This window comes from Clytia hemisphaerica, unplaced genomic scaffold (assembly GCF_902728285.1).
Source record: "Clytia hemisphaerica strain Z4C2 unplaced genomic scaffold, Clytia hemisphaerica genome assembly, whole genome shotgun sequence".
Taxonomy (NCBI): domain Eukaryota; kingdom Metazoa; phylum Cnidaria; class Hydrozoa; order Leptothecata; family Clytiidae; genus Clytia; species Clytia hemisphaerica.
In genome coordinates, this window is record NW_027103917.1 from 284,385 (window position 1) to 304,578 (window position 20,194).

At 34.6% G+C, this 20,194-nt stretch overlaps 3 protein-coding genes across 3 annotated transcripts; 1 reads left to right on the forward strand and 2 right to left on the reverse strand.

Moving 5' to 3' along the window:
• The first annotated feature begins 188 nt into the window (after positions 1 to 188).
• LOC136809304 (uncharacterized) lies at positions 189 to 4,818 on the forward strand. Its single transcript, XM_067065823.1, has 5 exons — positions 189 to 448; positions 842 to 964; positions 1,496 to 1,628; positions 4,128 to 4,242; positions 4,643 to 4,818. The coding sequence occupies exons 1-5, from the start codon at positions 349 to 351 to the stop codon at positions 4,769 to 4,771; spliced, it is 600 nt and encodes a 199-aa protein (XP_066921924.1). The 5' UTR covers positions 189 to 348; the 3' UTR covers positions 4,772 to 4,818.
• On the reverse strand, positions 4,809 to 13,237 carry LOC136809303 (galaxin-like). The gene is made up of 6 exons (XM_067065821.1): positions 13,126 to 13,237; positions 11,596 to 11,816; positions 10,830 to 10,963; positions 7,330 to 7,483; positions 5,990 to 6,322; positions 4,809 to 5,371 (listed from the first exon to the last, which is right to left on the reverse strand). The coding sequence occupies exons 1-6, from the start codon at positions 13,166 to 13,168 to the stop codon at positions 5,114 to 5,116; spliced, it is 1,143 nt and encodes a 380-aa protein (XP_066921922.1). The 5' UTR covers positions 13,169 to 13,237; the 3' UTR covers positions 4,809 to 5,113.
• Positions 13,238 to 16,088: 2,851 nt separating this feature from the next.
• LOC136809305 (uncharacterized) lies at positions 16,089 to 17,492 on the reverse strand. The gene is made up of 3 exons (XM_067065824.1): positions 17,001 to 17,492; positions 16,518 to 16,617; positions 16,089 to 16,179 (listed from the first exon to the last, which is right to left on the reverse strand). The coding sequence occupies exons 1-3, from the start codon at positions 17,368 to 17,370 to the stop codon at positions 16,116 to 16,118; spliced, it is 534 nt and encodes a 177-aa protein (XP_066921925.1). The 5' UTR covers positions 17,371 to 17,492; the 3' UTR covers positions 16,089 to 16,115.
• Between the last annotated feature and the right edge of the window lie 2,702 nt (positions 17,493 to 20,194).

Sequence of the window (20,194 nt, forward strand, 5' to 3'; positions counted from 1 at the left end):
TGTTAAAATACCCAAAATTGCCAATATATTTCGGCGCTGATTGCAGTTCACTCTTTTATTCTTTTTCAGACAATTTTTTGCCAGTGCAGAACTACAGAACACTGTTTTAATTCTTTTAATGAATATATCTTGGAAAAAATGTCTTCATATATAATTTTTTCGATATCTTATTTTCCCTTTCTAGAAAGATAATTAATTGACGTCACAAACAAGCAAACAAAATTGACGTCAAATAAAAAAATAACACAAATTCAAACAACATAGAAACACTGATTAGAAATAAACAAAATGGCGTGTGGAGATGGATCTCGATAGATGAAAAACCACTACTTTGGATAAAAGAATGTGATGGGTCAAAAATTCTCTCACATATGGAACGAGATCTTAACCTATCCATTGCAACATATTCCAATCACATACAATCCACCATGTTACTTCACTTGTATCGGTAAAATATTTTGTAAATTATTACTTAGAGTTTTATTTTTGTTTCCGAGTTTAACTCGACTTGATAAGAGTTATCTTCCTTCTTTTTTATTTACGTGGATATAAATAATCTAGGATTTTTAAGCAGGTTGTCATTACAGGGTTTAAGGTCAAACCGGCTTGCCTATCTATGAACTGAACGAAAGATGACACAGGAACCGGGAAGCCCTGATACGAAACAATAACTCTATGCCCTATGTATTCATTTGAATTTTGCATATTTTCAAACTTAGGAAATCGATCAGTCTATTCAAGAAACTTAGCGATTAAAGACTCCAAGTGATTTAATGAATTTTATTAACACTCGACATAATCCTTTTTAGCGTTCAATATTTATTCTATTGTATTTTGACAGGTGATCGCCGTGTTGAAGACTATTCAAGTGACACCACTTACTTTCAAAAGATGCAACTAGGATATTGGAAAGATCTTCTTGCGGAACGCCAAAAAGAACACGAGGCAAAAATGAAGTTCATAGGTTTGCTAACTTTCTTTTCTTTTTCCTTAGACTGTAGTTTTCTTGTCCCTTCAGTTAAAAATGCCATTCGAGTTATGGAAAGTCTAGTGTACTAAAGTTCAAAGTTGTTCGTGTTAAACGGATTTTCTTTTCAATGATATTTAAAAAAGCGTATCCCTCACAAAACTTAGCGAAATTTCAGAGAAATTTTGAATAATTCAGTCTACTTTGTTGCAACTTTTCACTGCCGTGAATTTATCTAAAATTTAATATCGTGTTAGAAAAATATTGGTTAGTTAGTCCAAGGTGCTGACAGAGCTATCATTGAAAGCGTCTATAGTTGCGAAAATATACTCTCGAGAGCCGGGAGGGAACTTTCAAAAACATTTTTCCAAAAATTGATAAGCGGGGTGACGGCAATTAGGTACCCGAGAGTAGTCTATATTTGACCTCAACACCTCCTTCAACTCAACTAAATAGAAATAAAAACATATCCCAAACATCTTGGAGCGGAGTGCATATTATTTAACGATTGATCTTTTTTTTTTTCAGAGGCTAATCCGCAAGTGATGCAAGAGTTATTAGAAAAATTTCCGAATTTTACGCAACAAAAAATTTCCGATTTGAAGTTGCAATTTACAGCTTTTGATTTGAACCATGATGGGTTGATTGATTACCACGAAATGTAAGTTTATCAGATGTTTTTCATGGTCCTGTGTGTATATTTAGCCTAACTTTTTTGGGGAAAATAAACGTTCTTGCGTTTAATTTGTATTGTTTAATTGCTACAAGTATATAAATCTTGTAGCTTAAATCTTAAATAGCTTAAAAGATTTGAAGTTCTCTCAGGGTCATCTAGAAGGAATCTATAGTTCTAACCATCCATTTAATTTCAAGTCACGGGACAGGCAGTTAATCTTGTTTAATGGGTAGGATAGAAAGTATAGATTATTCGTGATTTTTGTGTCAGTTGTTAATGTGAAATAAATTACTCATTCAAGTAGTTGTTGTATCTTGTTGGAAAGATAATCCGGTAATCCATTATAATACAATCTTCTAAAGATTGAAAATTAAGATCTCCCGCTAATTTATGTAACATTGTTAATTCTGAAAAGACCTGTATATATACATGGTGTCCATAAAGAAGCAAATAAATTCAGTAGAAGGAAAATCCTTTAGTTGTGGTACTTGACGATAGTTTTCTCTTTATGAAAATGATTTAACTTTTTTGGGAATTTGAATAATGGTAGAGTCATTGTTAAAGATATTATTTAGAAAAAAAAGAAATTTCACAAGATTCGTGCTCGTTTGGTACCGAATGGGGAGAAAGCTCTTCATTCTTTTGTTAGAAAATGCTGTGTAAGAAAATGGTAGGAGATACGTCAAATGATGTCCTTTAAACGATATCAAGAATTTTTATCTCCGATTCCGTTTTTTGGACCTACCCCGGTGGAGGTCCTATAAATTAACCTTTGTCCGTCTGTCCGTCCGTCCGTTAGTTACCAGCTTTTCTCGAGATTGGCTCATTAGTTTTTTCTGATTTTTTGCACAATGATGCAAAATGGCAATGCCCAAAATGTGACGGAGTCCGATTTTCGAAAAAAAAATTTTTGAGGCAAATTTGGGCCAAAAAACGGCTAAAAAACGGGTTTTTTGGACTTTGTGAAAAATTGGATCATTAATTTTTTCTGATTTTTTGCACGAAAGTAGGGTACCATCATAGGTATAAGATGGCTCAAGCAGATTTTTGCAATAAAAATTTTGTTGGCTCAAAAAACGCATGTTTATCTATAAGAATCACTATTAATAAGCATACATCGATGTTCTTAGTCAAATTACTCAATTTTTTTATGAGATAGATGTTTTTTCTGCTCAAGAGGGCTTACTTTTGAAGAATATGTGTGTTTAGACAGGAAATTTGGGTTGCTTGGCGTGTTTTTATAGAAAAACTGGCCAAATTCGATATTTTTTTATAAGCACATTATCAATTACTTAGGTATTGGCTTTTCTCGAGATTGGCTCTTTCATTCTTTATGATTTTTACACAAAGATGGATAACTATAAACCCTTGAATGTGACAGAACCCGATTTTCGAAAAAAAATGTTTTTTGGCAAATTTGGGCCAAAAAACGGCTTAAAAAAACTGGTTTTTGGACTTTGTGAAAAATTGGATCATTAATTTTTCTGATTTTTTTGCACGAAAGTAGGGTACCATCATAGGTATAGATGGCTCAAGCAGATTTTTGCAAAAAAATTTTGTTGGCTCAAAAAAACGCATGTTTATCTATAAGAATCACTATTACTAGCATACATCAATGTTCTTAGTAAATTACTCACTTTTTTTATGAGATAGATGTTTTTTTGCTCAAGAGGGCTTACTTTGAAGAATATGTGGTTAGACAGGGAAATTTGGGTTGCTTGGCGTTTTTTTATAGAAAAAACTGGCCAAGGATATTTTTTATAAGCACATTATCAATTACTTAGGTTTGGCTTTCTCGAGATTGGCTCTTTCATTCTTCTATGATTTTTTACACAAAGATGCATAACTATAAAACCCTTGAATGTGACAGAACCCGATTTTCGAAAAAAAATGTTTTTGGGCAAATTTGGGCCAAAAAACGGCTCAAAAAAACGGTTTTTTTGGACTTGTGAAAAATGGACCATAATTTTTTAATTTTTGCCTAAAAGTAGGGTACCATCATAGGTAAACGATGGCTTAAGCAGATTTTGCAAAAAAAATTTGTTTGCTCAAAAAAATGCATGTTTATCTATAAGAATCACTATTAATAAGCATACATCAATGTTCTTAGTCAAATACTCATTTTTTTGAGATAGATGTTTTCTTTTCTCCCGCGGTTTAGACAGGAAATTTGGGTTGTTTGGCATGTTTTTATAGAAAAACTGGCCAAATTCGATATTTTTTTATAAGCACATTATCAATTACTTAGGTATTAGATTGATTGGCTCTTTCATTTTCTACGATTTTTTGCATAAAGATTCTTAATTTTAAACCCTCAAATGTGACGGAGCCCGATTTTTGGAGAAAAAAATTTTGGGGTATATTTCAGCTAAAAAAACGTGACCTAACTTATAAACGTGTTAAATGCATAATCCAGGTAGGTCCATCAAAGTATCACTTGTTTTTTCCTGTATTATACCTTAATGAAAACTCTCAATCTTTCAGGATGCAAGTGTTAGACGACCTTGGTAATTCATCATCAGATGCTACTCGTGAAGAATATTTCGCAGAAATTGATGAAGATGGATCAGGTGCTATCGATTTCGAAGAATTCTTAGGTGTAAGTCTTTCTGTTTTATTTACAAAGATATCTTATATAAAACACTAGATAGAGCCCTCATCATTTTCCTGGGAAATAGGGTGTTTTAGAGTGAAGCAAAAATGTACCATCTTTAAATTAATGAAGTGATACTGCAATCTTACACGCTTGTCTCTATGCCCTGGTTGAGTTTTTTCCCTTAACTGAGGCTAATGTGCAATGTCAATGCAATGAATGACTTCTTCTAAGCTTTTTGGCTTGTTTTTGGAAATTGAAGAAGGTTTTTTTTCCGCTTTTTTTTTTCAATTTTGTTTGTTAATAATATTCCACTTAAAAATGTCTTCTAAACGAGTTGTACTGTAACCAATATCATATACTGAAGTAGATTATTTAGACTTGTTTTTCTATTTCTTTTTTACAGCTTATTTACAGTCTACAGCACGAAAAGACTAGAGGCCAGTCAGATTTACTCTATCAAGTTGGACAAGATAATATAAGTGTTCTTCGAGAGCTCACACTTAGTGAAAAATTGTTAAATGGATTGTTCTAAGTAGTTGTGCGTTGTATCAAAATTCTCCGCAAATTCATTCATTTATATAATATATTTTAATTCTTTATAAAAAATGTAGTATTTCATTACAATGTTTTTTTAAATTCTGCAATTTAGATGCATAATTGTTTGGTACTAGGTAGACTCCGATTTTAGTAATAGGTAATCGTACAGTATCCCATTATATTTTTCAAGAAACTTTTATAATATTACAGCTTAGTATAGCTTATTTATTTAAATGAGATTTAAAAACAATCTAAAGCTTGGGACTTTATTTCAACAAACTAACGATTCTGGCCTTTGGGTTTTCCTTTCTTCCGATGACTTATAGAAACCATTCTCTTAATATATTAACGGAATTTTGTTTCCTCGGATACCGTACAAATAGATCGGATCTTGACATTGATAGACAGAAACCGTCTTCTTTTCATCGCAATGTGCTTTACGACGATCGTAGATGACGGAGTTGCAACAAAACTTGTACGATCGCTCATTCTTTCCGATATCGTGTAAGACACCTTTACAACACAAGTGTCGGCTGCGATCAAAAGGTTTGTCGTTGCAACATCTTTCGGGGACACCTGGTAGTCTTCGATGTACCTGGAATAAAAGTCATAATACACGTTTTTTTTATAAGAACATCAAGAAATTTTAAAGCCTTTCTATACATAGGCGAAGCGAGATACCCTGCAAAATTTATGAGGGAGTGCAGACGTTTATGACATATTCATTATCTTTTGATAAAACAAAGACAATAATTACAGTGTCCTAAAAACTGCTCTCATCCATAAATTATCGCTATGCCTATGGATGTTCTTAACTTTTTGAGTTTTAAGCCTAAAAATGTTCTTAAAACGTGTTCTTATTCTCCCAATTCTGTGAGTAATTTTGTCCATTTTCCTAAGAATTAGGTAGTTTTAGAGTCCCCAAGCCTTGAAATGTTCTCAAGTTGTTGGCCATATCGAAGCCTTATGTTCTTACATAGTTTGTTCTTATAAAAAAACGTGTATTTGATAAAAATTGGGGAATTCCCTGTGGAATTTTGAAAATCACAAATGAAATTTAAGTGCTCTAGCTTACTTCTGAAGCTATAGTTTTGACTCTTAGCGTTAATTCCACTTTTTCAACGTTCACCTAACATTATATGAGGGTTACGAACAACAAATAAACGTTGAAACAACATTGTGTGTAACTGGGTTATTATTTTTATTCCGTTACCTTATTCAAACAGCACATGTGAGTTTTGGTGTTGTAGATATTCTGTCCACAACATGCTGCATCTTGTCCAAAGACATTAAATTTTAACGCCCCAAAACAACATTTAGATTGTGATTTATCATAAGTCACGTGACCTCCGCCCAACATTGCAACGATATCTTTTTCATTAACGCCCTCTGGTAAATCTGATAATTGTTTACCACCCACTCTACAGCACGCGGTTTGGGCGCCGTATAATTTTGATTGAACCTCTCCGCCACAGCAAATGTCTACTTTGCTATCTATCATGACTCCGTTACAACATTTGTCTTTCCCTTTGGCTGACGGAATAACCTAAAAAATGGATCAAAATACGACACTTAAAATTCACTCCTCAATGTTGAAAATTAATAACATTTTGTTTTTAAATAAGAGTGATATCGTTTGCTTACTTATCAATTTTAATTCACAAGCTTTTTCACACTGGATTGGCAGGTATAGGGAGCAAGATTGGTCAGAAAGAGGAAAAGAAAAACATTTTTTTGCTTATACCAGCATAATATAACAATAGGCAGACACCGTCCTGATATAAAATATGTGTCTGATATGAACGGGAACACTTATTTAAAAATATTAAGTTTGAATTCAAAAATGAGTTTGGAAATTCTTCGTTAACGCTGATATTTTGGTTGAATAGAAAATCTTCAATGTTAATAATAATTGTCAAGGTGAAATGTGATATTTTGATGTGACAGTTCACTTTACTTTAAAAAGGGGGAATCTAAATATAACGAACTCTTAAGAAGCAAAAAGCCCTGGCGAGAACTTGTTATGATGAGGGAAAACTTTTAGTGATTTTAGATCTCGTTAAAATTAGTCTTTCAGGTATTTTGGTTCAGCAGACAAAAACCCAGCTTGCACACAACGTTGTTTCAACGTTTGTTTAACGTTCACAACGTCCATATAACGTTAGATGAACGTTGAAACAACGTTGTGTGCCAGCTGGGAACAACTGTGTATTTCGTGATGTATATACTCTTAAGTTCCAAATAAACGCCCCCCCCACTTGTTAATTTCTCAAAAGTTTTCCGAAGCCCCACCCCCTGAACCTTATTAGGACCCCCCTCCCTCCCGTTTATTAATTTTAAGAACATTTTTAGCTGTCAAAGAGAAGGCTCATTTTGCTCTAAATAGCCTGATTTACCTTATTTTTGGGTTTTCAGAAGTACAATTTCCACCCTTCCTGGCAATTATGTCCCCCCTGTTTATCAAAATCAACCAATCAACCCCCCCTCGTTTATTTGGAACCTAAGAGTAAGCACCTTAATTACAAACTCGGTCTTGTTAATTTTTATTCTTACCTGTCCCATGCAACAGGAATAAGTTTTGCTATCATAAGATTTCATGGCACAACATCTTGCATGCTCCCCGCCGACTCTCTCAACGATCTTTTCAGCGCAACAAGTGTTTTGTTCAGGATTGTAGCTTTGTTGGCCACAACAACGTGCATTAGAACTAAAAGTAGTAGATGATAAGTTAGGTTAGAAGGATAGGATGGTGTCTTAAAAGTAATCTTTTTTATAAGTAGAACTCTTTACCTAGCAGGGACTCCCTCCCTGACCTCGTTCCCATGCCTAATCTCTTTTTTGATTGATGAGAAGATTAGCCCTGGACTTGGCTGTATTTTCATATCGCCTGTATGACGCAATTTTCAAAAAAGATTTACGTAATGTTTGTAATGCATCACATCAGAGTGGCAAATTTTTTTATTTTTTTTTATTAGAGAAACAATCTTCGGGGTGTTCCCTCTCCTTAAAATAAACCATACTTTAGATTCCCCTTCTATCGCATGGATTGGCCCGGGAGAAAGTACAATCATGGTCGTAATATTTGAGAAAAAAGGAAAATCCACCGGGAAGTTTTGAAACCACAATCGATTTGTAAGTGCTCTAAAGTAGGTTTGAAGGGTAGAGTTTTAACTTTGAGTTTTAACGCTAGACTTAAGACATAGGACCTTAGGATCTCAGGATCCAAAAGTTCAAAAATAGTCCAATAAGGCTCAGAATATAGCCTGGAAGTCTGCCAACCCCTCCCAAATTGAAATATTCGATTAAGTTAAAGAGTTAAAATCGACTTTCTGGCCAGAACTTTAAATCTTGAAAAACGTTAAAAAAACCGGAATTCTCATTCTATTTCGACCATGATTGTACATTCATTTGTTAACCTTTCCAGCGCGCAACTTTTTAAATTTTCACGCTGTCAGCGCGCAACATTTTTTCAGAAAATAGACATGTTCAGTTATTTGATCATAACTCAAGAACTAGGAATCTTTAGAAAAAAAGTAAGGTATCCCTGAAAAGCTACTTAAATTCTACAACTTTTAGACCAAGTACCAATCCAAATAAAATATTCCTACAAAAATGGTAGCATCACGTAAACCACAGTTTTTTTTCACGTTTTGCGGTAATGTCACTTTTTTTGCATTTTTCACTTCTAGAGCAAAAAAATGGGGGGAAGTTAATTAAAAAATCTGTCTTTGGCTATTTATCAATCTATACATCATTTTGAAGTAATATACCAAAAATCAGCATCCAGAAAATCTGTATGTGTCACACCAGCCTCCCAAATATCGGTCACTTTTGCCAAAAATCACGATTTTCGGCTAAAAAAATCCAATATACAATTTTGAAGTATTTTGATGATAATGTGTTCCAGAAGCAGCTACAACATCAAAAATGGTGTAAAAGTATTCCCCAACTATCTAAACAACACTTTCAGTCAGTATTCTTAGCTCCTGAAGCTTTTGAAGGGTATCGGCTACCGTGAAACTAGATGGCATAGTCGGCGACAGTTGCAAAGTTTCCAAAAACCGTAAGCCTTTTGAGGCAAACTCATTGCTATCAAATCTGATCTCTTTTGCCCATAAGGAATGCTAAATGTCATCATAATAATTCCATGTGGCTGTTATGTGGTTCCTGCCATCATTTTGATCCATATAAGCTGTAATCAGGACATCGTTATGAGCCAAGAATTTCGGGGATCGATTCGACCGTTGCTGGTGGAGGCGGAGAAGAAGTAGTGCAATTCAACATAAATCCAGGCTTTTCAAATTCTTTGGTGCTCCTTTGAAATAAATGAGGTGTAGAAAACACTTTTGCATTGAAATTTGTCCACTTTCCATGCTCCAACCTGAATAAAAAGTAAAAAGTACTGTAAGTTTGGGTCGACTCCGATGGTTTGTCGAGAAAAGTGGTCAAAATGACAAATAAATGGATTTTTTTTATGCTAAAAACAAAACACAAAATATAAAGATTACTTACTGGATGTTTTGCCATTATAAAAACAATGTTTCCATGAAGAAAAGTGGCCTAAACCAGTCAAAAAATCCAAGAACTTTAGCAGTAAGTTGGAAAAACCCATTTCTTGGTCGCCATCTTGATTCAGTGTTTTTCTCTACCTTTTCTCCGAAATCTGCTGCCTCACCACGTGATCAAAACATTACATCACCATATATCAAAAGAAAGCTTAGAACCTCTACTTTCCGTTTCTCTTTACTTCTACGGCTAGCAAAGAAGCCAATGGGAGAAATATAGCTTAGAAGATCACTATGTCAAAAAGACGACTATACTCGTCCGCCGGAACGTATGCTCGACGACTATACTCGTCCGCCGGGCTGAAAAGGTTAAGTAGAATAATAGCACGTTCTCCCTTGAGAACGGACCGAGCTCCGAAACATGTTGGGAAAAATCGCAAAATATAATAGCCGCATTATTTTTCACCGTTCAACATACTACACTTTTTTTTTATAAGAACCAGTAAATTTTTGCTGAGGCTCAGCTGTTCTTACTTTTGGCACTTTGAGCCTTGAATTGTTCTTATTTTGTTCTTATTTTTTCTAAGGTAAAAAACAAGTTTTGGCTATTTACTTTACTATTTTACCAGTGATTCTTTTTGCTATAACTCTCTAACTTCAGCCTCTCCACTGTTCTTAACTTGTTCTTATTTTTTGGCATTTTTGAGCCTCATTGTTCTTTTAAAATTATTCTTATAAAAAAAAAGTGTAGCACTGAATGGATGTATAAAGCTTTAAACTTTTTAAGCTTTGTTTTTCAGAAAACACATCCGAAGACGTGCAATTTTCTTCTCTTTCACTTTTCTTCGAAACTTGACGGCATGTTAAAAAGCATTATGCGTGGTGAGCGTGGGGGAGATAAACCCCTAAAGGGAATAGCTTTTGCTTCGAAAGGATGAGTGGGCACGATGAAAATAGATTATCAGAAATAAGAAATGTTTTTTGTTTTTCTCCATGTTGTGAAGATCTTTTTGACAAACACACACGATATTTTTTTTGTACAGTCATTATTTTCCTTTTTACTCATTTCATTATGATTTTTTGTCAACCCTGACCTTTAATAGTTGGATCATTTTTTCTGCCTTTGAAAAGCAAGCCCTACACATGTATGATATCATTGGAATTACAGACCTCTATAACATCGCAATTATTATAAATAGTTGTAACTAGCCAAAACGGACAATTGTCTGCTCGGTGAATAGTAGGTCGGAGAATTTGCCGTTTGGAGAATTTTCCAGTTCGGGAATTATTGTCTTGCATTTCTTGCTGAATATAACAAGGTCCCTTTTTCACCATTCCGATTTTTCAGGTAAAGACGAAGAGACATCAAAATTTTTTATCACTTCCTCGTAGGATTTCTTTTCTTTTTTAGAACATTTGCGAGAACAGTAGAACAACAAAGACATAAATTCTTATCAGTGTCAACTTTTTAAATGTTGCAGTTTGCTAGCAGGCTTGAAATTCTATGCTGAACAACCATGATTAAAATGTTGATATTGAGAAACTTACCTCGCTTTTTGTGAGATGACCCCATTACAACAGATGTGTGTTTTCCTATCGTAAGCCTTGTTGCGACAACAATCGTGTGTTTTCAAATTAATGACATTTTTTCCACAACAACTGTGGGTACCACGCTGGTAGCTCTAAAAATTTGATTAAGTATCATTACATGTTTTTTTATAAGAGCATCCAAAATTTTTTAAGCCTTCAGATGTTCTTAGCTTTTTGAGTTTCAAGTCTCTAAAAATGTTCTTATCACATTCTTATTTTCCCCATTTTTTATGTTTTTTTCTCATTTCCTAAAAAATTGGCAGTTTTCGAGTCCGCAAAGCCTTAAAATGTTCTTACTTGAAAAAATTTCTTGCTGGGCCAGATAAATTTGATAAAAAAAGTGAAAACTAGAAATTTAATTTCATTCATTATTTTTGACGTTTCGGTGTCTTCTTTGCAGACAAAGAAGACTGTTTTTAACTTATTCTTAAGATTTCGACCATCGAAGCCTTATCTTCTTATATAGTTTGTTTTTATAAAAAGACGTGGTGTGGTATTGCCGGTGATACTTAATGAGTTTCAATCCAAAGCCTAGAGGCTAATCTTTCAACGTTTCCCAACTTTCTCAAAGCATTTCAGACGACAGATTGAATCTAGCACTTTCTCTGATGTGGAAAACAAGTTCGATTCAAAATTCAAAAGCATAAAGATACAGATTACTGCCAGACTTCTTTTTCAGTGTATGAGCCCCCCACAGGATATTATCGAGCATAAAATAGCATACCTTCCCATTACAACAGGCTGTGTTGATATTATACCGAGGGTAAATCTGGTTTCCACAGCAGTGTTGCTCGTTAGGGTTGAAACATTTGTTGTTACAACAAGCCAAGAATAATCCTTGCTTCTGTGCGTATAATTTTCCAGCACAACACGTCCATGTATTTGGTACTAACGAATTGAAATGGCGGTTTCCACATTTGAATTCTGCAGCTTGGCTCAAAATCACTGATGAGAGATAAAAAAGATGAGAAGTTTATTCGTACTAAGGGTACGTCAGGGAAACGTCCGTCGGAGGAATGGTCCGTCGGGGAAATGTCTGTCGGGGAAACGTCTGTCGGGGACAAGTTAGTCGGGGAAACTTCCGGTAATCGTACTAAGTTCTCCCTAATTCAAACCAGTTTACGCGGATTTAAAACTAAAGTAATCGTCTCAATGGTTTTCAAAAACCTTCAAAAAGAGTAGCCGTAATTTCAACATTCGAAGAGATTTCTTGGAACAACTGAAATTAGAATAGATTGAGTTAACTGTACTTATATAACCTTGTGTCATAAACTTGTAAATTCCTACCTGCTGAAAGAGATGTCAATGGGTATTGAAACAGATGTCGGTACCACAGATATGTTATATACCTTATCGGCCAAAACTTGGTCGGCCCTTAGTGACTAAATTTTGACGAGGTGACTAAAATTAGGGCCGACTCATAATTAAGGCCGACTAAAATTAAGGCCGACTAACTTTTGGCCGATAAAGTAAGACACTAGATAGAACTACTCTGTCTCTGGTTGAGTTGAAGCAAAATACATCATCTTTGTTGACTAGACAATACAGTTCGGTGCCGGTAATATGATAAATTAATAATTCTCTCTCTTCATCTTTTCGTGCAATTTCGATTGTTTGTTCTGATTGAAGAAATTACCGGTACCTAACTATGGTCTACTCAGAATAGATGGCTCATTTCTTTGCTTCAACAGCCATTGTTCGAGTAAAAGATAGAGTAACTCTATTTAGTGATTTGTGTAAGATATCTGTGTCATTACTACTACGGTACTTTATAAATTAGCGAATAAGTACTCTCAAGTTTCAAGTTGAAAAGTTCTGTAATAATCATTGTCAACATAAAAAACTAAACATCTTATTCTCCAAAACTATTGTCTGAATCACAGACCTCTACGAAACCACATAGTATAGGAATCGTTCAATGGATTCCAGTAGTCATGAATAAATGAAGCCATTTATTTCCCATCCAAAACGGGAACTGGACCCGCGTGGTTTTCACACAAACGTTGAATTGAAAGAAAAATCCATCGCAAGATTTTGAAAAATATGTCATGCGAAAACAAAGAAAAGGCTAAATTCTATCTTACCTTCTAAAACGCAGCGCAAATCTTTAAGGATTCACTATTCTTGTTTGACAAAGGTTGAAGATTCATCTCTAGCCCATTCGGGGCTTTAAACTCAATGGTTGAGACAAAGATGTTTTATGGACAAGCATGTTAAGCAGGGGTGTTTTAATAGAAATTAGTAATTTCCTTACCTTGAGTCAGAATCATTATCGAGACCAGCGATAGACTAGCCATGTTGTATAACAGCTAAAAAATCCCAGCCTTCCAGTAAGAAAAATTTGACCTAATTTAAAAATATCATCCTTGGTTTAGAAAAGATTCAGAAAAAACGAAACCCAGGGCTTTTGTTTTTGTTTGGGAGGATAAATATTCAATAAACTTTTATTGTCTTGCTTTGATTGTTTTAGTAAACAGAATGGATTAGTTTTGAAATGTCGTTTCCGCTGATTTGATCGTCATGGTCTGTAGGCAGACTTGAAAAAACCTGTTCCCTCAATAAAAGCATTGTTCATAGAGTTCTATTAATGAACTATATGGAGTGAAGGAGTGGATCTAGTTCATCCACATCCAGGGGTAATCCCTACCTTAAAGTTGAACAAAATGGGTTGAAACATTTTGTGTTTAAAGCTAAATATTAAAATTTTTGAGCTATCTCCTTTCCTTCTTACTTAAAATGGTTTTGTATTTTAGTCAATAGATATTCAGACATTAAGACTCATCACGTTGACACAGTTTATGTTTGATGTTATGCGAGGATAATCCATAGGTTTGATCTATGTTTACCAAAGTCATTCAATGATGAATTAATCATCGAACATTTCGACTGTTTCATTAAAAGGGTTTATTGTGGTGAGAAAAAAACTGTCATAGTTAATCAAGCTGGCAATCGTGATCTAGGTCAATGGCTATTTCTAATAGTAGTTTAGATGACATTCTCTGCATTGAATTTGTGACCGGGGGTACTAGGTTTGCGAGGTGACGGGTATGTCCGAGGAAATAATCGAAAATCGACCCTTGGAGAGTTGTTTTTAGGACCCTTAGAGAGACTTTTCTCAAAAAATTAGTCGATTTTCACTCGATTTTTATACAAATTTTGGAAAAACACCACCCTTTGAAAGAGGAAATTTTGATTTTTGTGAATTTTGGGTCCTTATAGAGACTCAATTTGCTTTTTAATGGTTTTCGTATCCCTTTGAGAGACTTTTAAGGTTGTGAAAAAGGGACCCCTATGGCTCGCACATACCCGGCACCCATTTTGCCTAAGTGTACCCCCTCCAGGTTTGTGAAAGTGAGAAAGATACTATGACCAACGGGTGCTTCCTCCCCTTTCATTTTTACACCCCTGTCTCTGTGCCCCACCCGGTGGGTGTTGAGCACATATCTAAATTCACTGAGATGCAAGATATTCTTTAGAATATAAGGTACTTAATTTTCACTGGAGTGAGAAAAGTTTTGACAATTTTTTGTTGTTCAGTAGGGTGGAAAAATGGGCTATTTTTGGAAAAATCTTTCACCGGGGTGGCCAGTTGGGTGGATCCCACTTGGTCACCACAGAGGCAGGGGTGTATTTTCACCTAATACAATCTGACCTCTATCAACAACAAAATTGTTATTTTTCAAATAAAAATGAATCCTTTCTCAGTATAGAATATAAAATAAAGTCGAAAGTACAAATGATAACTTATGAAATATAGGTATGTCGTATGTCCATGACAATGACCCTAATGATATTCATGACGTAATGTTTTATACGGAAGTTCCCAAATTAGGCCGGGAGTTTGCCACTAGTTTTATTGTTTAAATTAAAATTTATTGGCAAACACCCGGTCTTTGGGTGTTTCCGTGTGAAATATCTCGTCTTTAATATCAAGATTAGTTGAGATGTAGTAGCCACCCTTAAAGATTTTATTTTTACATAAGTGTTCCCATTTCTTATTAGGCACATATTTCATATCAGGGCAGTGTCTGCCTTTTGTTATATCATGTTGATATAACCAAAACATGTTTTTCTTCTCCTCTCTCCAAACAGTCTTTCTCCACATCCGTGTCAATCTAATGTGAAAAAGCTTGTAAATTAAAATTGATGAGTAAGCAAACGATGTCACTCTTATTTAAAAACAAAACCTTTAAATTTTAATTCGAGCCCCCATAAATTCCTGCTCAAGTCTATTCCAAAATCAAATTGGTAGTCCGTGCTTTTTTGACCATTTCTCTTGAGGAAAAAATATATATAAATAAAAGTAATACCTCGTTGGAAAGAAATTTGAGCGAATAGATGCAAACGTTTTTAAAAATTGAAAATGAAGGTGAAAAAGTAAGCTAAAAGTGAAAATTTTCACCGCCTGATCAATAAATTCTACTGTAATTTTAAATCTCGCTGATCTCAAAAACATATTCTTATTCAAAGAAGATTCTTGAACGCTGGAATATCTTATCAAATACACGGTCCCTTCTCACAGACCCACTAGGAACCCTTTCCACTGGAGAGATTTGCCAAAATATCGTCCCCAGTGGAAGATTGTACTCTAATTTTTGACCCCACTGAAAATAAACTAATAAACCAATCCTCGCTTCAAAATATATATACTATTCTCCCCAACTCCACTGAGTTTTCTGACTTGAAAACCAAAAAAATTGAAATCCCTAGCCATAAAAAATATGGGAATATCAACCCCCATCGAGTTTCAGTCCGTCATTTTTGTCCCCACTGGCTGAAAAAAAAATCCTGTCGGGTCTGTGAGAAGGGGTGTAGATCTGAAAGATGTGACAGAAAAAGGTTAAGTTCAGTGTTTATTATAAAGGTCATTGATTGTTATCCACGTTGCATTGACTTTATGGATACTAGATCGATGTTGGACAAAATATTTGGCAAAAACCCTTTCACCCCAAAAATCAATGTTGATTGGTGGGAAAGGCTTGTTATTGTTTATCAAGTCTTATCCAATGTCTTATCCAACATTGAACTGGGGGTAAAAGGGGCCTAGTTATCCACTGGAAACAAGAATAATCGAGGTTTGCCAATATATATTTATTATGTTCACCATTGTCGATGTTGTTTTCTCATTGTGCGCCAGTTCGATCCTTATTGACTATTATCAAAAAGCATTTCAAATTATCAAAATATTAAAAAAACAAATTTCTAAAAAATGCGAAAATCAGTATAAAATTTGATGAATATTTTTCATGCGGTAATTTTTGTAATATCTGTTTGTTTTTCTTCGGCCCAGTGGAGATTTTTCTCGTCTCTGAAAAAAAAATGAAAAAAAAGAATTTTGATTCCTTATAAGTGTAGCGAGAAAGAGGATAATCGAATACACCTTTTCGACCGTAGTCGCGCAGTCAGGTGCGTGCCACTTAATTATTTGATTATCCAACTAAACTCGATCCAATCCTTTTTTTGGCACATTTTTCTATTGTCTATAGGTGCGAAAAAAGGACTGGGACGGTTTTAGTGAGATAAAGCGGACAAAAAATGCCCGCGCGACAATTGGCGGCTACGGCCGAAAAGGTGTATTTAAATGTAGATTATACGGATATGATCTGTTATAAGTTTAGATCAAGAATGATCCTTTACTAGACTTACTTGATTTTTCGTTTTTCTCTGGCACAGCATATCACCACATACAATAAGATGACAATTTGGACGAAGAAAATTGCAATGATAAAAACTGTTGACGTCATCTCTATGAAGTAAAAATTGATGAAAGAATGTGTAAGATTGGGACAACACAACACCTAATCAGCTCTTGGGTCTTTATAGATTCCTGGGGGAGGAGGGGAGTTGGGAAGGTCCGAAAAATTACGAAATATCAAGGGTCATGAAATCTGTTAAATTTGAGCCAAAATTTAAAAAAAAATATAGTTGAAAGGCTCGTAAAAACGTCGCAATTCAGTCTCTCATAGGGTATTTTCGAACTACCCGTAATCTCGCAAACCTAGTACCCCTCAGATAGATTCAATCCCTTGTCCAAATTGCGGCGTGATTCTTAAGTTACCACTTTTCTCTTGGCTGGGAAAAGTTAAAGATTCATTCAAAAAGATTTAATATTTTCGTGGGATCACTAACCTCTATCATTTGTTCCTTTCACAGCGACCGGTTTTTCAGTTGTGACGTCATTTACAACACGTGACGATGTCATTTCTGCGAATGTGTGAAATGACGTCATCATTGAACTTTCTGTATAAACTTCACTCCAAGACTTAATGCTTTCAGATATACTGAGTTTTGTTTCAGAAAATGTAGAAATACTTTCTAATGATGATATTTGGTCTGTTGCCATGGAAACATCCATGGAAACGAGGATTTCTGTTTTTTGAGTCTCCACAACGTGATCAAGACTTGATGCTGAAGATTTGATGTTAATCACTTCAGTGTTGAATCCGAGTAGTTTGATAGATACCAAGTAAAAGAGATGATAAAAAAGCTGGTTCGACATTTTTTAAGTATGTTTATCTACATGGTATAGAATGTATAATAACGTCAAAAGAAATGCTCTAACCTAAGGGGTATTACTAAAAAGTGATTACTAAAAAGTCTCTAACACCTTGAAAATAAATCAAAAATAAATCATAAATCAAAAATAAATCAGAAGGAAATCACAAATGAATCAAAATCTCGAACACAATTTTTCGAGTGATTTATACCCCTCACCCCAATAGGTAGCACAATTCACATTCATCGAAAGGGGTTTTGGGTAGTAGGCCCTTTGGTAGGTGCTTATAGGTAAAAATTTCTAAAAATCCCGATCAAAGATTTTGAAATCTTCAGGCCTTAAACAAAACTTCAGTGGTTGCTCAGATGTACTAACAAGCAAACTGAGAAAACGATTGACAAATTAAAAGATTCGAAAAACATATAACACAAAACAATCAAAATTTCTTGTCAGATCTTCATGTCTCCATCTTCATCCTAGAATAAAGAAAGAAGGAAAATTTTCCTCTTAAAAAATTCTCTAAATGATTTTTTTCTTGAAAAATATTTTTTATTGCAAATGGATGATCAATTTTTAATGTTTTGATAATAACTTTCCCACCTTCCCCTATGATGTCCATAAGATGCTCTAAAAAGTTTTAAGCTTTTGCATTATTCATGGAAGGTTTTAACAGTTTTTGATACTTAGAGTTAGAAATGCTAGAAAATCATCATAAAGGAACCGATAAGAAACTAATGATGTGAGTAGGTCGCAGGTGTTTTTCGTCTCAGATCGATACCCCTTTTGAACCATTGAGGTAGTGCTGACCATTGACTTCCAAGCCCGAAGGGCTAGGCTCGTGACTCCTGGATGGAAAATGAAGCCACTTGATTCCCATCCAGAACGCCCGCACGTGGTTCTTACACAAACGCCGGCTTGAAAGTAATCTCTGTCGCTAGGTTTCAAATTTCAAAAAATGCAGTCCTCAAAAACAAAGAAACCACTATATATAATTCGTCGTCATGATTGCGGCGCGTTCTGGGTGAACTCGGGTAAATTAATGCGTGTCCAAATTTTCGTTAATTCCTCGGACCCATCATCACCCCTCCTAGCATAATAAATTATACCTTTAAAGAAGCGCATTACGATGTAGAACATGAAAATCGGTGTTACTTAAATTTAGGTTTTGCCAATATTGCGAAAAACCGCAAAAACCAAAAAATGCTGACGTCAGCAAAACTTGTTTTTTAAATAACTACAGTTTGGCTAATGGTATAAACATGAAATTATCATATCAGTAATAAAAACATTTTTGCATAATCATGTCAGCAGAAATCAGCAAAATACGAAAATTTGCAATAAAGTGCAGCCATCAGCAAAATTTCAAAAAATTTTTTTTTCAAAATGATACTTTTAATAATGTGCAGCTTTGGTCCAAATTTCATGTTCATACCATTAGGCAAACTGGACTTATTTAAAAAACAAGTTTCGCTGACGTCAGCATTTTTTGGTTTTTGCAGTTTTTCGCAAAATTGGCAAAACCTAAATTTAAGTAACACCGATTTTCATGTTTTACATCGTAATGCGCTTCTTTAAAGGTATAATATGCTAGGAGGGGTGATGGATGGGTGCGAAGAATTAACGAAAATTTTTGACACGCATTAATTTACCCGAGAAAAATAAGTGGCTTCACTTTTTCTTGCCTGGGAAAGGTTCTACTCTAGCCCTTCGGGCTTTAAACGCAATGGGACTGACACCACCGTATGTAAGAGGTTTAGTTCTTGGTAACTCCGCAGTAACTCTGACACATTAAGTTTAAATTCTTTGTTCTATCATCAAAGGTTCACAAAGTCGCAAAGATGAGTTCCATAAGAATTAAATCTGGATACTTGAAGGGAGGGTGGTTGCCATTAAGAACGACTTTGTAAAATCGCTGTTTCTTAAGAGAACTAATTTTGATGAAAGGCAAAAATCCTGAAAATTTCAATTTTGGCGAGAACTTATTTTGGCGATTGACGAATTTTTTAATTTTGGTGGGAACTAATTTTCGGGAATGACAGTTTAAATCTGTTCTATTTTGCCTTAAATGAAGCTTTTTTTGTGAACTCAAGAAGTTATGGCAAAATACCAAAAAAATTTATTTTGGCAAGGGAGCAAAAAATTTACTTTTGGCGAATTTTGTCTAAATTCGCCGAACTCGTCAAAATTAGTCCCCGCCAAAATAAGTCCCTAAGGTATCAGTACATGAAAGAAATATTTATCGCAGTCATATCGCTTATTGAAAGAAAAGAAACATTGGTAAAGGTATTGCATATTCCCGTACGTCCTTTACTAAAAATTGTTACAAACTTTTTGAGTTTTAAGCCCAAAATATCCTTAAAATTTCCTAAAATTTCACCATGTTGTAGGTAATATTGTACTGTTTCTTAAAATTTTTTTGTGTTTTAGTGTCCGGGAAGATTTAAAATGTTCTAAGCTTGTTCTTAACATTTTGACCATCAAAACCTGATGTCCTTATATAAAAAACAAGTAAAACTCTGATTCGTCCATTCGAAATAATCTTTCCAACGAGGTAATACTTTTTGTGGGTATTATTATTCGGGACTGGGATGACTAGGGTATTTCAGAAAAATAAATACAAAATTATGAGATTGTCGTTAAAAAATAATTTTATTCTTTTTTTCTTCATAAATTGAGTTTTGTTTAGTTTTGTTTCATATGATAAATACTATATAAACTTTCTCACTTTTTTTAACCTTTTCTTTTCAATCTTTCAGTACAACACTCGCGCTCCTCACACAAGGCGCTCGCTCCGCTCAAATATAAATAATAATAGAACAATCTCTAT